This window comes from Nothobranchius furzeri, chromosome 4 (assembly GCF_043380555.1).
Source record: "Nothobranchius furzeri strain GRZ-AD chromosome 4, NfurGRZ-RIMD1, whole genome shotgun sequence".
NCBI classification, from domain to species: domain Eukaryota; kingdom Metazoa; phylum Chordata; class Actinopteri; order Cyprinodontiformes; family Nothobranchiidae; genus Nothobranchius; species Nothobranchius furzeri.
The window spans coordinates 82222480-82241460 of NC_091744.1; the positions used below are offsets into that span (position 1 = coordinate 82222480).

Here is an 18981-nt window from a genome sequence, read left to right on the forward strand (position 1 = left end):
ACCATTTTACCCTTATGGAAACTTTTCTGAATGCCGTCCGCGATTTGTGTCGACAGCCCAGGACGTCACTGCTGATGACTTCATTATTCTTCCCTGACACACACACACACACACACACACACACACACACACACACACACACACACACACACACACACACACACACACACACACACACACACACACACACACCAATTTGATTGGCAGCTCACTTATCAGTCAGGGAGCCAGAGAAGCAAACTTTATACAAGCACAAAGACATCCAGAGGCCTGGATGGCTACGGTGCTGCTGGCTCACATGACTCATAAAGTACACTCTGAGACATGAGGAGACATGAGGAGGAGGAGGAGACATGAGGAGACATGAGGAGGAGGAGGAGACATGAGGAGACATGAGGAGACATGAGGAGGAGGAGGAGACATGAGGAGACATGAGGAGGAGGAGGAGACATGAGGAGACATGAGGAGACATGAGGAGGAGGAGGAGACATGAGGAGACATGAGGAGACATGAGGAGGAGGAGGAGACATGAGGAGACATGAGGAGACATGAGGAGGAGGAGGAGACATGAGGAGACATGAGGAGGAGGAGGAGACATGAGGAGACATGAGGAGACATGAGGAGGAGGAGGAGACATGAGGAGACATGAGGAGGAGGAGGAGACATGAGGAGACATGAGGAGACATGAGGAGACATGAGGAGGAGGAGGAGACATGAGGAGACATGAGGAGACATGAGGAGGAGGAGGAGACATGAGGAGACATGAGGAGACATGAGGAGACATGAGGAGGAGGAGGAGACATGAGGAGACATGAGGAGACATGAGGAGACATGAGGAGACATGAGGAGGAGGAGGAGACATGAGGAGACATGAGGAGACATGAGGAGACATGAGGAGGAGGAGGAGACATGAGGAAACATGAGGAGGAGGAGGAGACATGAGGAGACATGAGGAGGAGGAGGAGACGTAGAGCTTCGCTCTCCTCGAAGATTCTTACTGAAGTTCAATACCGACACAAAAGAAAAGCTCGTCTGGAAATTTTCATCTGAAGCAGCTGATGATGAAAAAAAGTTTTGTTTCCAGGTTCGAGTCTCAGAATCTGACAAATATCTTCTGCGCTGCATGGTTGGTAGCATGAGAAGGTTGCAGGTTCAACGCCGGGCTGCATCCTTCCTATATGGACATAGCATGTTCTCCACATGCATGCGTGGGTTTTCTCCCACATTAAGGTTGGTTCATGCTTGACGCGTCCGCGAGGTTCGCACGGCTTCGTGCGGCAAAATTGCGTCATTTTAACAACCACGCCCCTCCACCGCGCCTCCGCACGGCCAAAACTTTCCGCACCGCGCACCTAGGAAGTTTTCTAACCACGTGGACGGTCGGACGTGGAAAAACATGGCGGACTGGCAAGAACCAGTTATGGCAGAGGTTCGTAAATACAGACATTTGAATGATTCAGCTCTCAAAGATCACCGTGATCAACATGCTGTTAATAATTCTTGGAGAGAAATAGCTCGCTCTGTCGGAAAAGACGAGGACGCTGTTAAAAAATGCTGGAAAAACATGAGGGACCGATATGTGGAGGCAAGGAAGGGGAACAAACGGAAAAGCGGTGATCCTGGTGGAAAGGAGAACACTCCACCAACTCTTAAAGAGCCGAGTTGGCTCTCAACCTTCATTAACAACCGTTATAAACAACAGTAATTTCTACTTCTACTATGGTGTAGTGTTGGATGCATGCCGTAGAGCTCCATGCTGCCCCCTACAGTTTGGGAGAATATTGGCTCACCGCAGAGACGAGCCGCACGAACCATAAACGCTGCGAGTTGTGAAGCGCGTTCCATCCGCGAGCCGCATCACCAAGCGGAAAGTGAATGAGTCAAGCTTAACCGTGCATGTCAGATTACCCCTACAGGTGAGAGCAAGTGTGTGACTGGCAGTGTGTCTCTGCGATGGACCAGAGACCCGTCCAGGGTGTCCCCTGCCCCTCACCTGGTGAGGGAAGGAGTCGAATACTGGCTACCTGTGTCCCTGCTCAGGTATAAGTGGTCCAGAAGATGAATGAATGATCCGTCTTCTGAGTTCAAGTCCTTTATCTGAAAATTACGCCATCAGGTTTGATTTTCATCAGAAAATTTGTTTTTTTCAGGTAAAGATCTGAAAAACGGCCTTTCTCGTTCTGCAGTTTTCTCTCGGCTGTGTGTGTGTGTGTGTGTGTGTGTGTGTGTGTGTGTGTGTGTGTGTGTGTGTGTGTGTGTGTGTGTGTGTGTGTGTGTGTGTGTGTGTGTGTGTGTGTGTGTGAGTGCGTGCGTGCGTGCGTGCGTGTGTGTGTGAGAGAACGAGAGGAGCCGCCGGTCTAGACCTCTTCTGTTAAAGGAGCTCCCAGGAGGCTCGTCCAGCTTCTCCTCTTTCTGCTCACATTGTCCCAGTCGCCGACTCACCCTCATCACCCCCACCTCCCCCACGCCTTCCATCCTTCCCACTGTCATTATTGTCTTCGTCTTCTTCCTCAACTCTACTTTGCTACAGCTTGGTTTGAGTTTGATCCTTCCGGAATGTTTTGTTGTTAAGATTTTAAGCTGCAGGGCAACAAATAAAACAAAAACCTGCAGAACTCCGAGTTTAAACGGAATATTTTACAAACAATGACAGGAAATAGATTATTTGTGTCTGTGCTACAACAAATACAACACATCTTAGCAGGTTTAAGGCTTTGAAATGGTGTTTTTGTGTTATTAAATTCGTATTTTTTAAGGAAATTTCTTTCTAAGATCTTAGAAGCAGAAATGAATTCAGAAGCTAATGAAATTTAAATACGAGGAGCAAATATATCCAAGCAAATGTTCAATTTTCCAGAGAGTACACGTGTGTGTTAGCACAACACCCAGGAGGAACGACATAAACAAAGTTCTTAGAGAAGAAACTGTTGCTGCTGATCAATCTGAAAAAGGTCAAAGGTCATTTCTAAACTATTTTGAGTCAATCATGTCACAGAGAGGAAGATTCACGAGTAGAAAATGTTTAGGAAAATTGCAAAGAGTGGACATCCCAGGAAGTTAGCCCAGTGGTAAAAGCCTAAACTCCTAAAAATCCCAAAAGCTCCGTCTCAGACTCTACAGGCTTCAGTTAGCAGGCTAAAGGTTAAAGGTCATGGCAGGACAAAAACTTCTCTCAAAGGCCCAATACCAAAACTCGCACTTCCACACTTGCACCTTTCCATTGCGCGATCCCGACGAACGGGTGCGAGTGCGTAAGGTGTCCCGATCGTCAAGTGCAGAAGTTGGCCACGCCCCTTTTACGCCCTTGATCCGCACATCACTCAAGTCTGCATTGATGCGGACTTGAGTGATGTGTATTACCCACAATCCATTGCTGCAGAAGAACAAGCTCAAGTTCATTTTCTGAAATATGTATTTTGTAATGAAAGTACTTCATTTTAGGACGATTATTTGATGCTCTGAATCTTTTAGACAAAGAAGCAACGAAGAGCGATGGACAATTTATCGGCATCAATATCGGTATCGGCCGATGTTAGTCCTTTTTTAACATATCGGTTCGATAAATAAAACCGGGCCAATATTAACAACCAATATTTTTCCCATCTCGTCTCCATGTGGTGGTGGTGGGTGAGTGGGGGGGGGGGGGGGGGGGGGTGAACAGTGAATGAAATCCTCTCAGAACCATAAATGTGTGTGGTGTGTGTACATAATGTAAATTCAGCTTTAATAAGTTTCATTCTACACAAAATCTGCTGATTTTAGAAGCATTAATATCGGTATATCGATATCAGCAAATATCGGTTAACGGCCATAACAGTGGTCTTAATATCGGATATCGGTATCGGCCCAAAACTTTCATATCGGTGCATCATTAGCAACGAACATAAAATTTTTTCAAATAATTGTTTAAAAAAAAACTTTATTAACAACTTTCAAAGTACCAGCGACCAGCATCTGGGCACGCGTTACGATCGATGACGCATTGCTTCCTGTCTGAATTCAGCAATTATTGGCACACTTGAAGCCTTACTGCGCACTTTCTCCAAAGACCGCAGGGCGAGTGTCGGGACTGGGCCTGAAACAACATGGTAGCTCGTGTTTACCCATAATGCACAGCAACATGTTTAGATGTAAAATCAGCTAGAACAGCTAATCCCAGCTGTCAGCACGGTGGAGAGGGCTGATGGTTTGGGCCGGTTCTGGAGTAACTGTTTACCATGAACTTGCCTGGGTACTAACGTGTGAGGCATTTGTCTGTACCGGGTCAAGAAACAGAACCAAATCTTTAACTCTACTGGTTTTTCTAACTTAAAGGATGCAACCGCCTCATTGGAGCTGAAGGCACGGAGAGGAGTCATCAGGAAACATTTCAGTTTCTGTCTCCACGTGGCGGAAGTGTCTCTCACCTTGTGTTGCTGTGACCTTTGAAACAGGACCAGGAAAACTCGGCAGATTGGCACCAGTTGTGTTTGTTTGGCTGCAAAAAGCAGATCAGGTGTTGGTGTTTGTCCAGGTAGCCTTAATGCCCCGGAACATGGAGCTCAGCCCAGCAATCTGTCTTATCGCTGTTGTTTCTGTGTGTGTGTGTGTGTGTGTGTGTGTGTGTGTGTGTGTGTGTGTGTGTGTGTGTGTGTGTGTGTGTGTGTGTGCGTGTGCGTGTGCGTGTGCGTGTGTGTGTGCGTGCGATAACACCAGCTTCCTCACAGTGACACACACACACACACGGATATAACTCAGCTCTGATTCTGATTTCTTCTACGTAACTTTTTCTACTCGTTTGATTTTTTTCTCAGAAATTCACTGATTCTTCTTTTCAGGGGCCGATACCGATTTCTGATTCCAAAACAGCTGGGGCAAACTGATACTGAATCATTTCAATTCATTTAATCTCAAAAAACTTTAAATGCTTTTTTTAATTATTTTATTTATGAATAATTTAGAATATTTTATTTTAGAAGCCAAAACGTCATCCTTTTACAAATCAAAGATCAGCGACTATTAAACAGCAAGTCACCCCCAAATCAACTATTTTTTTCTGATAAACTATATAAATGCGTGTCTAATCGTGCTGCAGACACGTGTAGTCAATAGTTTTGCACTTTAGAGCATTTTAGTTAAAATTTAAATGTTCTGCCTGAAACTGTCGGTGTTGTGCCGTTGTCAGGTAAAAACTCTGCACTGCGTTTGAATTTAAATCTGCCACCGCTATTGGCTGAGAGGTATGCTATGATGTAAACTGGTACATTATGATGTCACAATGTCGTGAGTGTGTGTATTTGTTAGTGGCTCCGCCCTCTCGGTCTGCTAGGCAACAGCATTTGTTGCATTTTTCAAACATGAAGTGGGAGTGAAGTACACTTCTAGTAAGGGGTGACTTGCTCTTTAAAGACGAGTGTGCCGATATTTTAGGTGCATCTTGTTTTGTTCAGGGCTGTAACTTGAACTCAAGACGGTAAAAAGATTTTTCTCTGGTTTCTGTTTTCCTACTTTTAACTTGCTTTAATCTCTGGTCCAGTTCCTTCAGAGATTTTAAGGACATCGTGCACAACATGTCAAGATCTGCTGCATTTTATCTTTTTATCTGAATGAAAAAGTAGCCAGCGCTAATCCTGCTGCATACCTCAGGAGAAATGAAACATGTGTTCTCTTCCAGGGCTGTGAGAAAAGGATGACATCATCCGTGCTGCCCGTTAGGACCCAGATCAACGCATCATCTGGACAGAACTTTCCTCGTCTGTCGCTGTGATGGGAGGAGATCCCAGGAGTTTCTCATGAACTTTGTTCTGATCATTTCAACCTTGAATAAAGACTAAAACACACTTCCTGGTTCCTGCTGGGAAGAAACAGCAATCAGAGATGACTTTAGCTCATTTGGATATATTTCAAATCACTGTTTTGTTTTTCCTTCAGCGCAGGATTCAATAACCTGACATGTCAGTTGAACTCTGACCTCAGACTTTCAGATTAACTTCATTGGAGTTCTCTTTGGGATTATAACTTAGTTTTTAATCTTTTGAGCACTTTCTTTAGAGAGTTTAAGGAAATTCTGCTCCTGTTTATCTGAACGAAAAAGCAACTAAAGGCCAGATTTTACAAAAACAAACGAGAGGGGTCAGTGGAAGAGTTGTGTGACCCAGATCAGGGTCATGTGAACCACATGCAGACATCTAAACCCAGAGTTGCTCCACGTCACCTCAAATCCGTGAGGTCAACGAGACTAAATTCATCACCGGCAGAGTGGAAATCACCGCAAAAACAAACCATTTTGACACAGATTGAGCTACCGTTGCTTTCTCTCCTCCCTCCTCCACAGAGCCATCTGCACAGAGGTCAAAGGTCAAACAGTTTACAACCGCATGAAGCTGGGGAGCCATGATGAGCCACGAGGGTCGTCCTGCGGGTAAATCGCAGGAAAAGGTGATAACTCATCCACACACCGGACTCAAACAGCATTTCCTGCCAACTTCCTGCTTTAGTGTGTCTGACCATGTTCCCTGTCTCTCTCTCACACACTCACACACACACACACACACACACACGCACACAGCAAAGAGAAAACAAGTCCACGAACCAGGAGGCTTCTCACCAGAAATGTCTGTTTTCACAAGATAATTTTCAAAGAATTTCTAACTGCTGACAAGCGAAGATCTGAAACGTGCAGGTCACGTGATAAAATTCTCTCATTACTCTCTAATTGAGCAGAAAACGTAAAACGTGATCATTTCCCAGTGTCTTACAGGTGTGAAAATATACGTGTGCACAGCTGCAGCCTCGTGCAGCTTCCCCACGAAGCTATCTGATCTCCAGAGTGAGAATCGCTGCCCGACCGATAACCAATCACTCACAGTCGGAGTCGTTAACGTCTGTCAGTGACATCAACCAAGAGCGAGCCGTCCTGCTGATGATGCTGCTTTTCGCTTCTTCTTCTTCTTCTTCCTCTCCAGCTCGTGCGACGCTCTTCACGCTTCTCACAACCGTTAAAAAAAAAAAAACTAGAGATAATAATCAACAAGCATCAAAATTTTCCAACATGTCTGCAATATCTTACACACAATCTGGAACGAGTAATACGTGCTATTAATTTTAATTAATTTAATCAATGACAACGCTTGCAGGAGGGGGCTTTGGAGAAGGGAGAGAAATGCATTCACACCTATCATCTAATTATACAACAACATTAATCCCATTAGGGCTGGAACTGATTGCCAGGGTCCAGACCCGGCTGCTCCTGCTGTTATTGCAGCGGAGCCTCTGCTCCCGCCTGATAACAACTCTAATCACGCTTGGCGATCTCTATCGGCACCGGAGATCAGGCCCCGCGGCTTATCTAAAGTTCACATCGAGCTAAAAGCAGAACAAAGCAGAAGTACAAAAAAAGAAGCGCACACACACACACACACACGCACACACGGCTCATGCAGCGCCTTGGTGGCTCTACCCCCTGTGTGTGTGTGTGTGTGTGCATGAGCCGTGTGTGTGTGTGTGTGCATGAGCCGTGTGTGTGTGTGTGTGTGTGTGTGTGTGCGTGCGTGCGTGCGTGCACACACACACACACACGGCTCATGCAGCGCCATGGTGGCTCTACCCCCTGTGTGTGTGTGTGTGTGCATGAGCCGTGTGTGTGTGTGTGTGTGTGTGTGTGTGTGTGTGTGTGTGTGTGCGTGCGTGCACACACACACACACACGGCTCATGCACACACACACACACAGGGGGTAGAGCCACCAAGGCGCTGCATGAGCCGTGTGTGTGTGCGTGCGTGTGCGTGTGTGTGTGTGTGTGTGTGTGTGTGTGTGTGTGTGTGTGTGTGTGTGTGTGTGTGTGTGTGTGTGTGTGTGTGTGTGTGTGTGTGTGTGTGTGTGCGTCTCACAAAAACAATTAACAAAATCTGAATTTTGAATCCGTGAAGCTTGGCAAACAAGAAAAAAGTTATTTTTCTGACACAGTTTTGTTTTTAAAGCTTTTTTACAACAAGTAAAAAAAGAGATGATTGGAGGTTCGCCGTGGTGATTTCCTTGTCTGGACTCTGCGTGCGTCCTGGAGTCGTGGGAGGCAGCGTATTATTCATGCTGACCTCTGAGCTCTGAGGCTGATGTCACACTCCGAGGTCCAATCAGCAGCGAGGATCTGCAGCTTGTTATCTATCTAGCATCAGCAGGCCTCCTTATCAGCCTCGAACATCTCCCTGAGAGGGGCGGGGAGAGGCAGAACCGGCTGGGCTGCCATTAAAAACACACCGCAGCACATTCATCTACCAACTCTATTTATTCCACTTTCTTTCTGCAGCGTTTCTCCTCTTCTTCTAATGATCTTCTCATCCATCCAGAGCCAAACAAAGCCACAGACAGCGACCCGACCACAGAATGTCATGCAACATCCAGATGCAATTACTCTGCGCCATCCATCCATCTCTCCCTCCATCTGTCTCCTCCTCTGCTTTCTGCTATCAGCTGCAGCGATCGCCGCCAGGTCTTATCTCGTCTCCCATCTCAACCGCCAGAATATAAGCCCAGGGAATCTATGCGGAGCAGGCTGCCAGCCCGCTATCTCCCCATCGAGGAGGGGAACCTTATCGGCCTGAAAGATCTCCAACTGTTATGGTGGATGACGCACAAAGAGACATAGACAAATATCTATCTGCTGCACAAACATCCCCTTCTCCTCCCCACTTTGGGCCTTCAGAGAGCCCCTGGAATTAATCCATTGTTGTTGGGAAAAGAAAAGTTGGTTAAAAGGATAAAAAGACTGCTGTTTTAATCTCTTTGCTATAGTGTTTAATCGTTTACTTTCAGCTTGTGTCACAAACTCTGAAAATTTGACTAATCGGGGATTTTCCGACATTTAAAAGCAGCTTTCAGCACCTTCCTGTTTCTGTTCTCTCGTCTATAAAAGCACCAGCTGGTTTGGAATAAAGAAAACATCAACATGTAAACAAATCAGACTGATTGATCAGCTGGTGGAAGCTCCAGAGCTGAGAAACCAAAACAGCTGCAGTTCCTCTAAAAAAAAGCAAGAAGATTATCATGTTTTTATAAACACCCGTGTGGTCCTGGTTCTAGAAAAATAACTTTTAGATACAGATCAGCTGTTGGGGAGAGCGTTTTCACACAAACTCTTCTTCTTTAGTCCTCCACTCGACCACTTTGCTCATTTCTACGTGAGCACACACGCTGCCTCGGTCAGAAACGGGGACTAAACTGAATGAAGAGGTGGCTTTTGTGCAGCTTCTCTTCAGGGAAACAATTCAGTTTAAAAGAAAACGGTTCAGAACTTCCTCTGCACGCAACCAAAGTCCTGTTAAACATTAAAGCCGGGTTGGTTCCTAGTTCTAATCACTCAACTCGAGTCAAATCCAGTCAAAGCAGTTCAAAGCATCCTAAGCTGTCCAGGGCAGGTGACATGGTGGTATTCAGCTCTGGATGCACAGCAACAACAAGCCACGTGTGTGTGTGTGTGTGTGAACCGGTGAGACCGCATGGGTGTGCGGACTGGGACACTGAAACTTGACCCAACAACGCTGTGACCTGGATGGAATTCGTCATATCGGAATCCGCCCTCCGCCCACTCCAAACAACACGATGGATGACGAGTAAGAGCAGCCCACACCTCAGCTAAACCCCCTCAGCACATCCCAGTCAAACAGTCCTTATCAAACTGCTTCCTATCAAAATGTCTGCCGAATCACAAGAGAGTCACGGGGCTGAGAGCCTGGCCCGCCTCGCCCTCAGCTCGCTGCCCGGTGCACGGGGGAAGCACGGCGGACCAGAGGCACTGATAAAAGACGGCCATGACACCCCGGAGACTGACTCACGCACGTCGTGTCTCAGCCGAGTTTATCAGCCTCTGGCTCTGGAATACATCTGCAGGCCTCACTGCTGGATGTACTGGAGCCTGCTGGGAGTTCACGACCGCTCCAACATGACAGAAACAGGAAGCGACAAAAAACTGGACATAAGAATGTGATTGAGAGAAATGCCACCAGAATGTGAATGGGAACACCAGAATGTCATCTGCATAGAAAAGGTTTTTCCTGATCATCAATCAATACAAAGAGATTAATCAATGCTGTTTATTGATCGCAGACAGCCTGCTGCACAGAAACGTGTCACATTTGATCTAGTTTCATCAGTCGGACCGTCAAAAGAGACGCTAAAGGACTTTAGAAAGCACATTTTTAGGCATCGATGTCGCGTATCTCCTCTAATCTCCCAGGTTATCACAGCTTTCATCTGAGCAAAAGGGTGCACTCAGAAAATGGGTTTAACCCTTCAACATGGCAGCACACTGGTGTTTTAGCTTGTTGGGCAACAAGTAAACTAGTATAGCTAGGCTACGAGCGCTAGCTATCACGGTAGAATCAGACAAAGTTCCATTAATGATTATTCTTCTCCTCAGGGATGAGAGCATTAAAGTCACCCGGTGGGAATGAACGTAACACAAACTCTGCAGCAGACACCTAGGTGATCTCCACAGATCTGTGTTGATCACCGAGACGAGAGGCAAAAACAAAACTTTATGCGATGTACAGATGTGGTTTGTGAGAAGAACACAAAACTGCAGCTCTCGACATCCAAGTTCTCCTGATCAAAGACAAAACGAGAATAAAATCTCTGATCGTCTCTGAACGGCAAACAGGATCAGAGGTGAAGCGAATGCAAGAGAACAACATCCATCAGAGCTCAGTAACACCTTGCACCAACTTTTGGTTTTCAACAACGTTCAAATCTTCAACGAAAGACCGAGTCACTGACTTCATCTTCATAGTTCGTCTTTCCAACATTTCTTCAAGGAGTCGATGTTTAGATCAACTGACATGGTGGAAATTAGCCAGCTCATTCAGATGTGATAAAAATTTTGATCTGAAGGACCACAGCGAAAGCCAAAAATACCACAGTTTTACCTTCCATCGCTAAGATGACGTGTTTCCACCCGGACCCTTTTATATGTGACACACCCTAAACCTGATCAATGCTTTGGTTTCACGAAAGAACCTTTAAAAAACCAAAATATGTGTTAATTTAACAATTTTCTAGTTTCATTCTGTTTACAAGACTTCAAACCATTTACGGAAATACGTTAGCATTTTTAGCACCTGTTAGCATACAGCAGCTAATGCTATCACTCTGCTGCTTCTCGTTACGAGAAGGGATGGAAATCACTAGAAAAAAATGATTTACAAGGTATTTTGCTGCCAGTGATGACATGTGGGTAATTCTGATGCAGTTTAGCATTTCTGCAGAATTAATAAGATTTATTCTTCCTAAATAAGTGTTTTCTCAGCGTTGTGTTGTTGATGTAGGAAGGATACGCTGCACTGTTTGTCACCAATTTGCACAAATTGATTAAAATCTTGTCAGAAACATTATTTAGTTTAGTTTTTGCTTCAGGGCAGAGTCGCTGAATTGCTCAGTATTGGACATTTGTAACAAACAACAAAAAAGTTATTGTTTAAAAATATAAATAGTGATCAAAATCAAGATTGTAATTTCACTACACACAAAAAACCGATATGACACTTACGGGTCAACCCCCCGAGCTACTTTTGTTGAACAACTCTCGAAGTTTTCTCTCATCACATCAAACCAAAATAATTCTTATTTGTGAGCCAAGAGTACAACAGTGGTTCAAAACTGGTATGTTACAAATAAACTGCAATAAGATTATAAGTTGACCCAGAGCGGAGTGTCCGAAGTGTGTTGGCAGGATTTAAATAGAGCGTTTGAAAGTGATCCTGTCTGGAGATGACTTCACTGCTCAGAATCCTAAAGGCTTGAGAGTTTTTAGGGCAACAACCTCCAAAAAACAAGATAATATGTGGAACAACAGCCTGTTGCTTTCCCACACAGAGTAACACATCTCGTTTACACAAAACATCTTTGTCCAAACAGTAATACTACAGAGCAGACCTGAAACTGATGATTATCTGTGCTATTCATGAATCTGCTGCTATTTTTTTACTAACTACAAAACATTTGTGATGAAGCGATAGTCACGCACTCCAATTTCTGATTTTATTAAAGTTTCAACCACTTTTGGAAAGAAAACTTAACTTCTTTTATAGATAAAATTAGAATAAATGACCTTGTGTTCACTTCCAAGCCAGAATTACTATTATTACTATTATTATTATTATTATTATTATTATTATAAGAGCTTTAAATGAACTCATCCATCTGGTTTTGTAGGGTTTAGTAGAATCTACTAACAGAAAAATAATTTAGCCAATTTGAAATACACTGAAAAAAGTATATTTAACAATAGTCAATGTAATGTAATATTTTACGAAAATTAAATGTACATTTTTTGAGTTAAGGATCACAACTCAAAAATGTGGTGGCAAACAACTTGAAACTGCCCAACTAAGGGCAAAGTGATGTTTCCTTATTGAACCAAAGTGCTGAATTTAAATAGAACTAACTAGTGCGTATGACGTCATCACGTCAGATTTATTCCCGCCTCTGAAGTTCTAGATTGACCATCTACCAGCACCATTCTCGGAACCGGAGCTGAAACAACGGTAAGTTCTTCGGTAAAATATGGTTTTATGTAGTAATATTATGACTTTATAACTGTATTAATGAATGTGCTTTACTTTTCAATATGTTTTAAATGCTAGTGGTATCAACTTAGGTTTTGTAAAACCACAGTGAGTGCCAAGAATATTGTTGGTGAGATTTAGATTTTTAGACAAAGGATTTTTTTTATTAAACGGTAATTTTTCTACGTTTTTGTCGATTTAAAAGGTTCTTATCACAGAACTCCCGTGATGCGTAATAAGAGGCGTCTTCTCTGCCCCAGCAGTTGTTAGCAACAACGCCATAGAGTGTAAAAATGTAACACTCATTATTTGCCCGTGAAAGTCAGTTGAGGAAGCCCCGTAGATTCTTCTCTCTCTCTCTCTCTCCCTGCCGGCACGTGCCTGCTTCGCATTCGGCACGTGCCTGCTTCGCATTCGCGACTGCATGGTCCCTTCCTTCCCATCGTTGAGCTGCGTTCTGTACCGCGATCATGAAAATGACAGAAATACGTCTCCATCGGAGGATAGTTTAAAAGGTAAGAAAACGTATGAAAAGTATTAAACTCACCATCAACCCAGAAGGTATTTCTGTCGATGCCTCCTTAGTTTTCATGTCCTCCTGTTAGCCTAAATATTACTAGTGGTGTTGGATAAACTGGCTGAATTCTCTACTTTAAGGATTAAATTCTCGTCGTCCAGGATCAAAAAGTAGCAAATTAGATCCACAGACAAACTAACTTCAATCCCAGTGTCAAGTGTAGTCAAATTTAGAACCCGTTTAACTTTTGTTACGGTTATTTCCTTGTTAACCAGTATTTTGAAAATCTCCGGAATTCGTGTCTGATTTTCTGTCTTCCCCTATCAAAACTGTAGAGCTTGACTCGTTTAAAGCCGGGCGGACACTATGCGACTTTTTCACTCAGCTTCAGCTCTTAACTGTACGACTTCCTCGCAGGGCAGTTCTCACAAGTCATGCGCTCACACTGCACGACCCAGTTCTCTGTTGTGACCTGACTGCTCACTCTGTACGTATGATAGCAACACGTCGGCCCTAAAAATATGCTAAAAATAGCAGTTTTTACTCCACGTCAGACTTTTTTGTCTTGCCTGTTGTCCTTCAGGAGTGCTGCAGGGACACGGATTTATGGGGGCTGGTGGGGAAAACGAAATAAAGTAAATCTGTGTTTTGTGATCAGGTTAATTTGACATGAACACGACAAACACGCTTTCTTGACAATCTTTGTGAGTAAAAAAACATGTAGAAATAAAAACGAACAACGTGTGTTATTAGGGAAATAGCGAGCAGATGCAGGATTGCGCATGCGCCGTGAGCGGTTCTGATACTTTTTGGGTCGCAGCTGCTCGCAGCATCGCTTCAACAGTGCGATACCATCACGAGGGACGATCAACATTTCAAACACACCAGAAGTTTGTGCGAGTTTACGATTGCTAATCGGTAGTTGGTCACGTGGTGTTAATCGCCTCTCATAACCCCCTGTACACTACAAGATGCTCAGCGCAAAACTCTCCCCGATCTTGTGGATTCTCGCACGACTGGAAAATCGGCTCAAAAAAGTGAAAAAGTCGCACAGTGTATGCCCGGCTTTAGACACTACAGCATTTAGTGTGCAAAAAGGGCAGTCTTAAGGATTTGGTGTTAATCACTAGAATAATAAAATGTAATGAAAATGTTTACAAATGTAATGTCAGTAAAAAAACTTGTTTTTTCCCCCCAGTCTTTTGTTTCACCATATCTGTAATATCAGATTCAATATTTAAAGTGGGGTTGTATGAACACATTTGTAATTTTTTCTTTTCCCCTTCAGCTCTCCTGATTCCTTTTTGCCTTGTTCAATGTAATGTAAGTTATCAATGAACACTGGCACTTTGATAGATGGAAAGTTTAACCGCTTATATATTAATTAATTTTCTTCTTCTCTTGCTCATTTTTCCTCAGTCCCTGGTAGAAAACCACCCAACATCTGGAATTGCAAATGTGAGTTTTGTATACATTTAATTAAATTATTAATTTTTATTATTTTATTTATTAAAGGCCCTATCACGTTTGCATTAAATACTACATTATTGCTGTAAGTCAGCCCATTAGTGTTCCTGTGTTCCACTGAAAAGACATAGCTTTTCAAGTAAGTTTTTAAATTTAAGTATCTTCTGGGCCAGCCTCTTTGTAAACGAGTATTATATCATAGGAATGCTAAAAAAAATCTTGAGGTTCCAATATTATCTGCTAATAAAGAATACAATTAAAACAGTAGACATGACACTACCTCCCCCATCATTGTTTAGGTTTATTACAGTCAAATCTGATGTAAAGATAATAGTTCATTTTATATTACTTGGTAACAATACCACAAGAGACCCTAGTTGTGCCTCAAAATAGTTTTTGTTTCTTAAAATAGTTCAAGGACAGCTTAAATTTACAATTGTGTTTGTATAACATTAAGGGTAAAAATTGTAGTAATGTTAAGAAATTAAATCTGCCAAATAATTACAGTGCAATTTCAGCTGTGCAATAAAACAGTCCAAATACAACCCCCAACTTTGCTTTCTTTCGAGGACCCAAGGGAATTTCTTATTTTAAAGTACTTTTTTATTATCAATAACATGCTTGGCCCCATGAACAGAATACTTTCTTTATGCATTGGGTTGATTTTTTTTTAAATAATTTTTTTAAGTGTGTTAAACTGAATTATATTTGATTTTAAAGGAAGTAAATTACATTTTAACCGATGCAAGAAAACATTCCAAATACAATCCCCAACTTTGCTTTCTTCAGATGACCCAAGGGAATTTCTTATTTTAAAGTACTTTTTTATTATCAATAACATGCTTGCCCTCATGAACAGAATACTTTCTTTAAAAATCTTCTGTATATTCATTCTGTGTGTGTGTTCATGATTGTCTTCATTTTTCTTTTGTAACACAGAGAAATTAGGTGTTTACCTTTTGCTGACATGTTTCGGCTGGAACTACCCCCTTCGTCAGAGCCATCAGCTGTTCGCTGGCGTTTTTTCCGTTTATGTGCGGGCAACAAAGGACGATGTCGCCCTCTGCTGCCCGCGTCCTCCCCACTGATGACACAGTCCCATGCGTGGTCCAACATGTATACCCCGTCGTCCCTGTTCATGGTGTTGTGTCCACGTCTCCTTATCTCTATCGCTTTCTTAATCCATCTTCTGTATTTTTGTTGTTCTGTGTTAATGATCTGTGTGCTGTCTGCGGGCAGCAGAGGGCGACATCGTCCTTTGCTGCCCGCACATAAACGGAAGTGACGCCGCGAACAGCTGATGGCTCTGACGAAGGGGGTAGTTCCAGCCGAAACATGTCAGCAAAAGGTAAACAAACACCTCATTTCTGTGTTACAGTGCTTACGGTATGTGCCCACCGCACACGATTCTGGTTGTTTTGCGAAATAATTCAATGTAAAATCAATGGAGCAGCGCGACCATGAGTGACATGGCGTCACACGTCAACTCGGAAGCAGCTGTGCGTCCAGAAAGCGCGAGATTACCTCACCTCAGCGGCAGGTGCGAGCTGACGAGGCGTGTCATTTGTGACTGCTCCAGCTGCTGCGTGTGCATCTGGCAAAAGGAAAATCTGATTGCTCAACTTGGAATGGGCCTCACTGAGAGGAATAGAAGAGAGGAGACTCGACATCTGGTGAGTTTATTTTGCTGTCGGAATGTTCAGGAGGTACTGTCGCCATGGAAACACATATACAGTATATGCGATATCAGTAGATCCTTGCATGTCCGCCTAGACGCCCGTCCAAATTGGTCAAAATATTGACATTAGCTGTGCGTTCAACTCGTCCTGCACGCCCGGCAAGGTGCGACTTCACCTGCGTCCGAACAGAGGAGTGTACAGCAATTTTAACGCCAGAATCGCGTGCGGTGGTCACGTACCATTACAGACTGCACGCGATTCTGGCGTTAAAATCGCTGTAAACATCTATTTGGATGCACCTGCAATCGCACCTTGCCGTGCGTGCAGGAAGAGTTGAATGCGGGGCTAAATGTAAGTATTTTAATCGATTTGGTCAGGCGTCTAGGCGGACATGCAAGGATCTACTGATCCACATAGACTGTATATGTGTTTCCATGGTGACAGTACCTCGTGAAGGGTTCCAACAGTAATATAAACTCACCAGGGTATCCAGTCTCCATCTTCTATTCCTCTCAGCGAGGTCCATTCCAAGTTGAGCAGTCAGCTTTTCCTTTTCCCAGGCGTCACGCAGCAGCTGCAGCAATCGCAAAACACACGCCTCGTCAGCTCGCATCTGCCGCTCAAGTGAGGTGATTGCGTGCTTTCTGGACGCACAGCTGCTTCTTAGTTGACGTGTGATGCCCTGTCTCTCACGGTCGCGCTGCTCCATTGATTTTACATTGAATTATGCCGTTGGATGAGGAAAACGAAATAAAGAACGTAAATCTGTGTTTTGTGATCAGTTTAATTTGGCATGAACACGACAAACACACTTTCTTGACAATCTTTGTAACAAAAACGTGTAGAAATATAAACGAACAGTGTGTGTTATTAGGGAAATAGCGAGCGAGCGGTGTTGATGCATGATTGCGCATGCGCCGTGAGCGGTTCTGGTACTTTTTGGGTCGCAGCTGCTCGCAGCGCCGCTTCAAGCGCTGATGCGCTGTGTTGAAGTTCAGAATGTGTTTACCGGTAGTTGGTGGATTTAACCATAAACTTTCCACATGAACAAAATCATATCTGTGTTATTAACCGGTCTAAGAAAATAGTGTGATTTGAATTGTTTTATTAACCCTCTGGGGTACATGGACGCATATCCGCGTCTTTTGAACAGGTCTGATTTGGGACGCTGTAGCAGCAAGACTCCGCCTCCCTGACTTTTGGTTTCAATTCAGCTTTAAAAAGGAGATTATAAACTACACCCCTGTTTTTACATTTTGTTAATAGGCAACGTAAAAGCGGAGTTATACTAAACTAAAAAATTATCTATTTTTAGACAATCTGATAACTTGTCTAAACAGCAGTTTAGTAATCCGTGAGAGGGAATGTGCTTGTGAACGTAAAAAATCCCCCACAAAAACATGAGATCCTTTTGCTGTTGGTGGAAGTCTCACATATTCAGTTTATTAAAAGGATCATTATGTAGCTGAGAGAGAGAGGAAGGCTGCATGAGTAACGAGATGTGCGCAAAAAGGAGCCGCTTTGCGGGGAAAGCAGTGGCGCGAGCGGAGTAACAACAATTAGACAGATATTGACGGTAAACCTCATATTTTGGAGCGATCCGGACAGATATGTTGTCTCTGCAGTTTAGCAGGCTTTTATTAGGCTTTAATAAAGGATGATGAGAAGGATAAATGTCCACCAGGCAGTTCAGATAGTACGGCTGTTTTTTTAACTGGAAGAAGAGGAAGTGGACGGAGACTCACAGCCGGAGTCTGACGCAAATAGCGAGGATGTTGATGATGATGTAGCAGATCCACAGGTCTGTCTTCGCTCACGTCCGCACGTTCACGCCACGCCTCTTGTTTTCTACTACGTTCGCTTCTCACAACAACACAATAGGCACACCGCACCACAGGGCGCAGCGTACATTTTGGAGAAAATTTTAGACTTTTAGGTGCGCCTTATGGTCGTGAAAATATGGTAAATTACATTTAAACTGATGCAACAACTTTTTAATCTGCAACAAAACTATTAACCTCTGAAGCTCTCATTGACTGGTGTTTAAACAGTGGTCTTCCTGAAGGAGGAGAAAAGTGTGGACAAACTCATTTGTAACAAGTGGTCCATCTGTCTTCTTTTTCTAGTGTCAAATTGAATGGCATGGAGTTGCAAAGACTGTCATAGTGTCTTCACAAGAAGATCTCAACTGCTTGGGCACTACAAACTAAGCCACGGACAATATGGAAGAGGTCATTCTTATCCATGCACCTATTTAAGTTGTGCCTGCCGATTCAAAACTTGGAATGCTTTACGGAGCCATCTAGCAAGATGTCATTCCTCTTTTAAACCACAAACAAAGGCATCAGCATATATATGTCCCGTTTGTTCTTGTAGTCTGCATTCTACAGAAAGGGATTTCTTTCATCATATTTTTGCTCATCTTAAAAACAAAGTGTGTGTCACTTGTGTGTACCAGAACTGTTTCTACAAAACAAATGTCTATGAAAACTACAAAAGTCATAAATACAGAAAACATTCTGGTAAAGTTGATGAGTTTAAACCAGAAATAGTTTTACTTACAAAAAACCCTGAAGAATTATCTGCCAGTGTTGCTGTTTTCTCAGATGGGGAAAGCAGTATTGGCTGTAATGAAACTTTAGATGATGATGCTGAGCAGTTAGAGAAGGATTTTGAGATCAAACTTGCTTCCGTTCTTCTTAAGTTAGAAAGTGTTTTTCTTGTGTCTAATGCAGCAGTCGATGAGCTCTTACAAGAGTTGAGTTATTTGATCGGTTCGCTC

General features: G+C 43.4%; 2 protein-coding genes and 1 long non-coding RNA gene across 9 annotated transcripts in view; 1 reads left to right on the forward strand and 2 right to left on the reverse strand.

Moving 5' to 3' along the window:
• LOC139069684 (uncharacterized) overlaps positions 1–10984 on the reverse strand; it is a 25787-nt gene extending 14803 nt beyond the window's left edge. For both annotated transcript variants that reach the window (XR_011520379.1, XR_011520378.1), the window contains exon 1: positions 4407–10984. This is a non-coding gene — a long non-coding RNA (uncharacterized lncRNA). The remainder of the gene's footprint in view (positions 1–4406) is intronic.
• Positions 1–18981, reverse strand: part of zfpm1 (zinc finger protein, FOG family member 1) — a 132687-nt gene that overhangs the window by 103420 nt on the left and 10286 nt on the right. The window lies entirely within an intron of this gene.
• LOC139061513 (uncharacterized) overlaps positions 10984–18981 on the forward strand; it is a 15853-nt gene continuing 7855 nt past the window's right edge. Inside the window, exons 1-4 of one of the 5 annotated variants that reach the window (XM_070550507.1) lie at positions 10984–12515; positions 14342–14376; positions 14473–14511; positions 18326–18430. In XM_070550507.1, coding sequence (XP_070406608.1) covers positions 18422–18430 — 9 coding nt within the window. In that variant the 5' untranslated portion in view covers positions 10984–12515; positions 14342–14376; positions 14473–14511; positions 18326–18421. Of the gene's footprint in view, positions 14377–14456; positions 18431–18981 lie in introns of those variants that run through there. The other 4 variants (XM_070550505.1, XM_070550509.1, XM_070550506.1 and 1 more) reach the window with 4 other exon arrangements.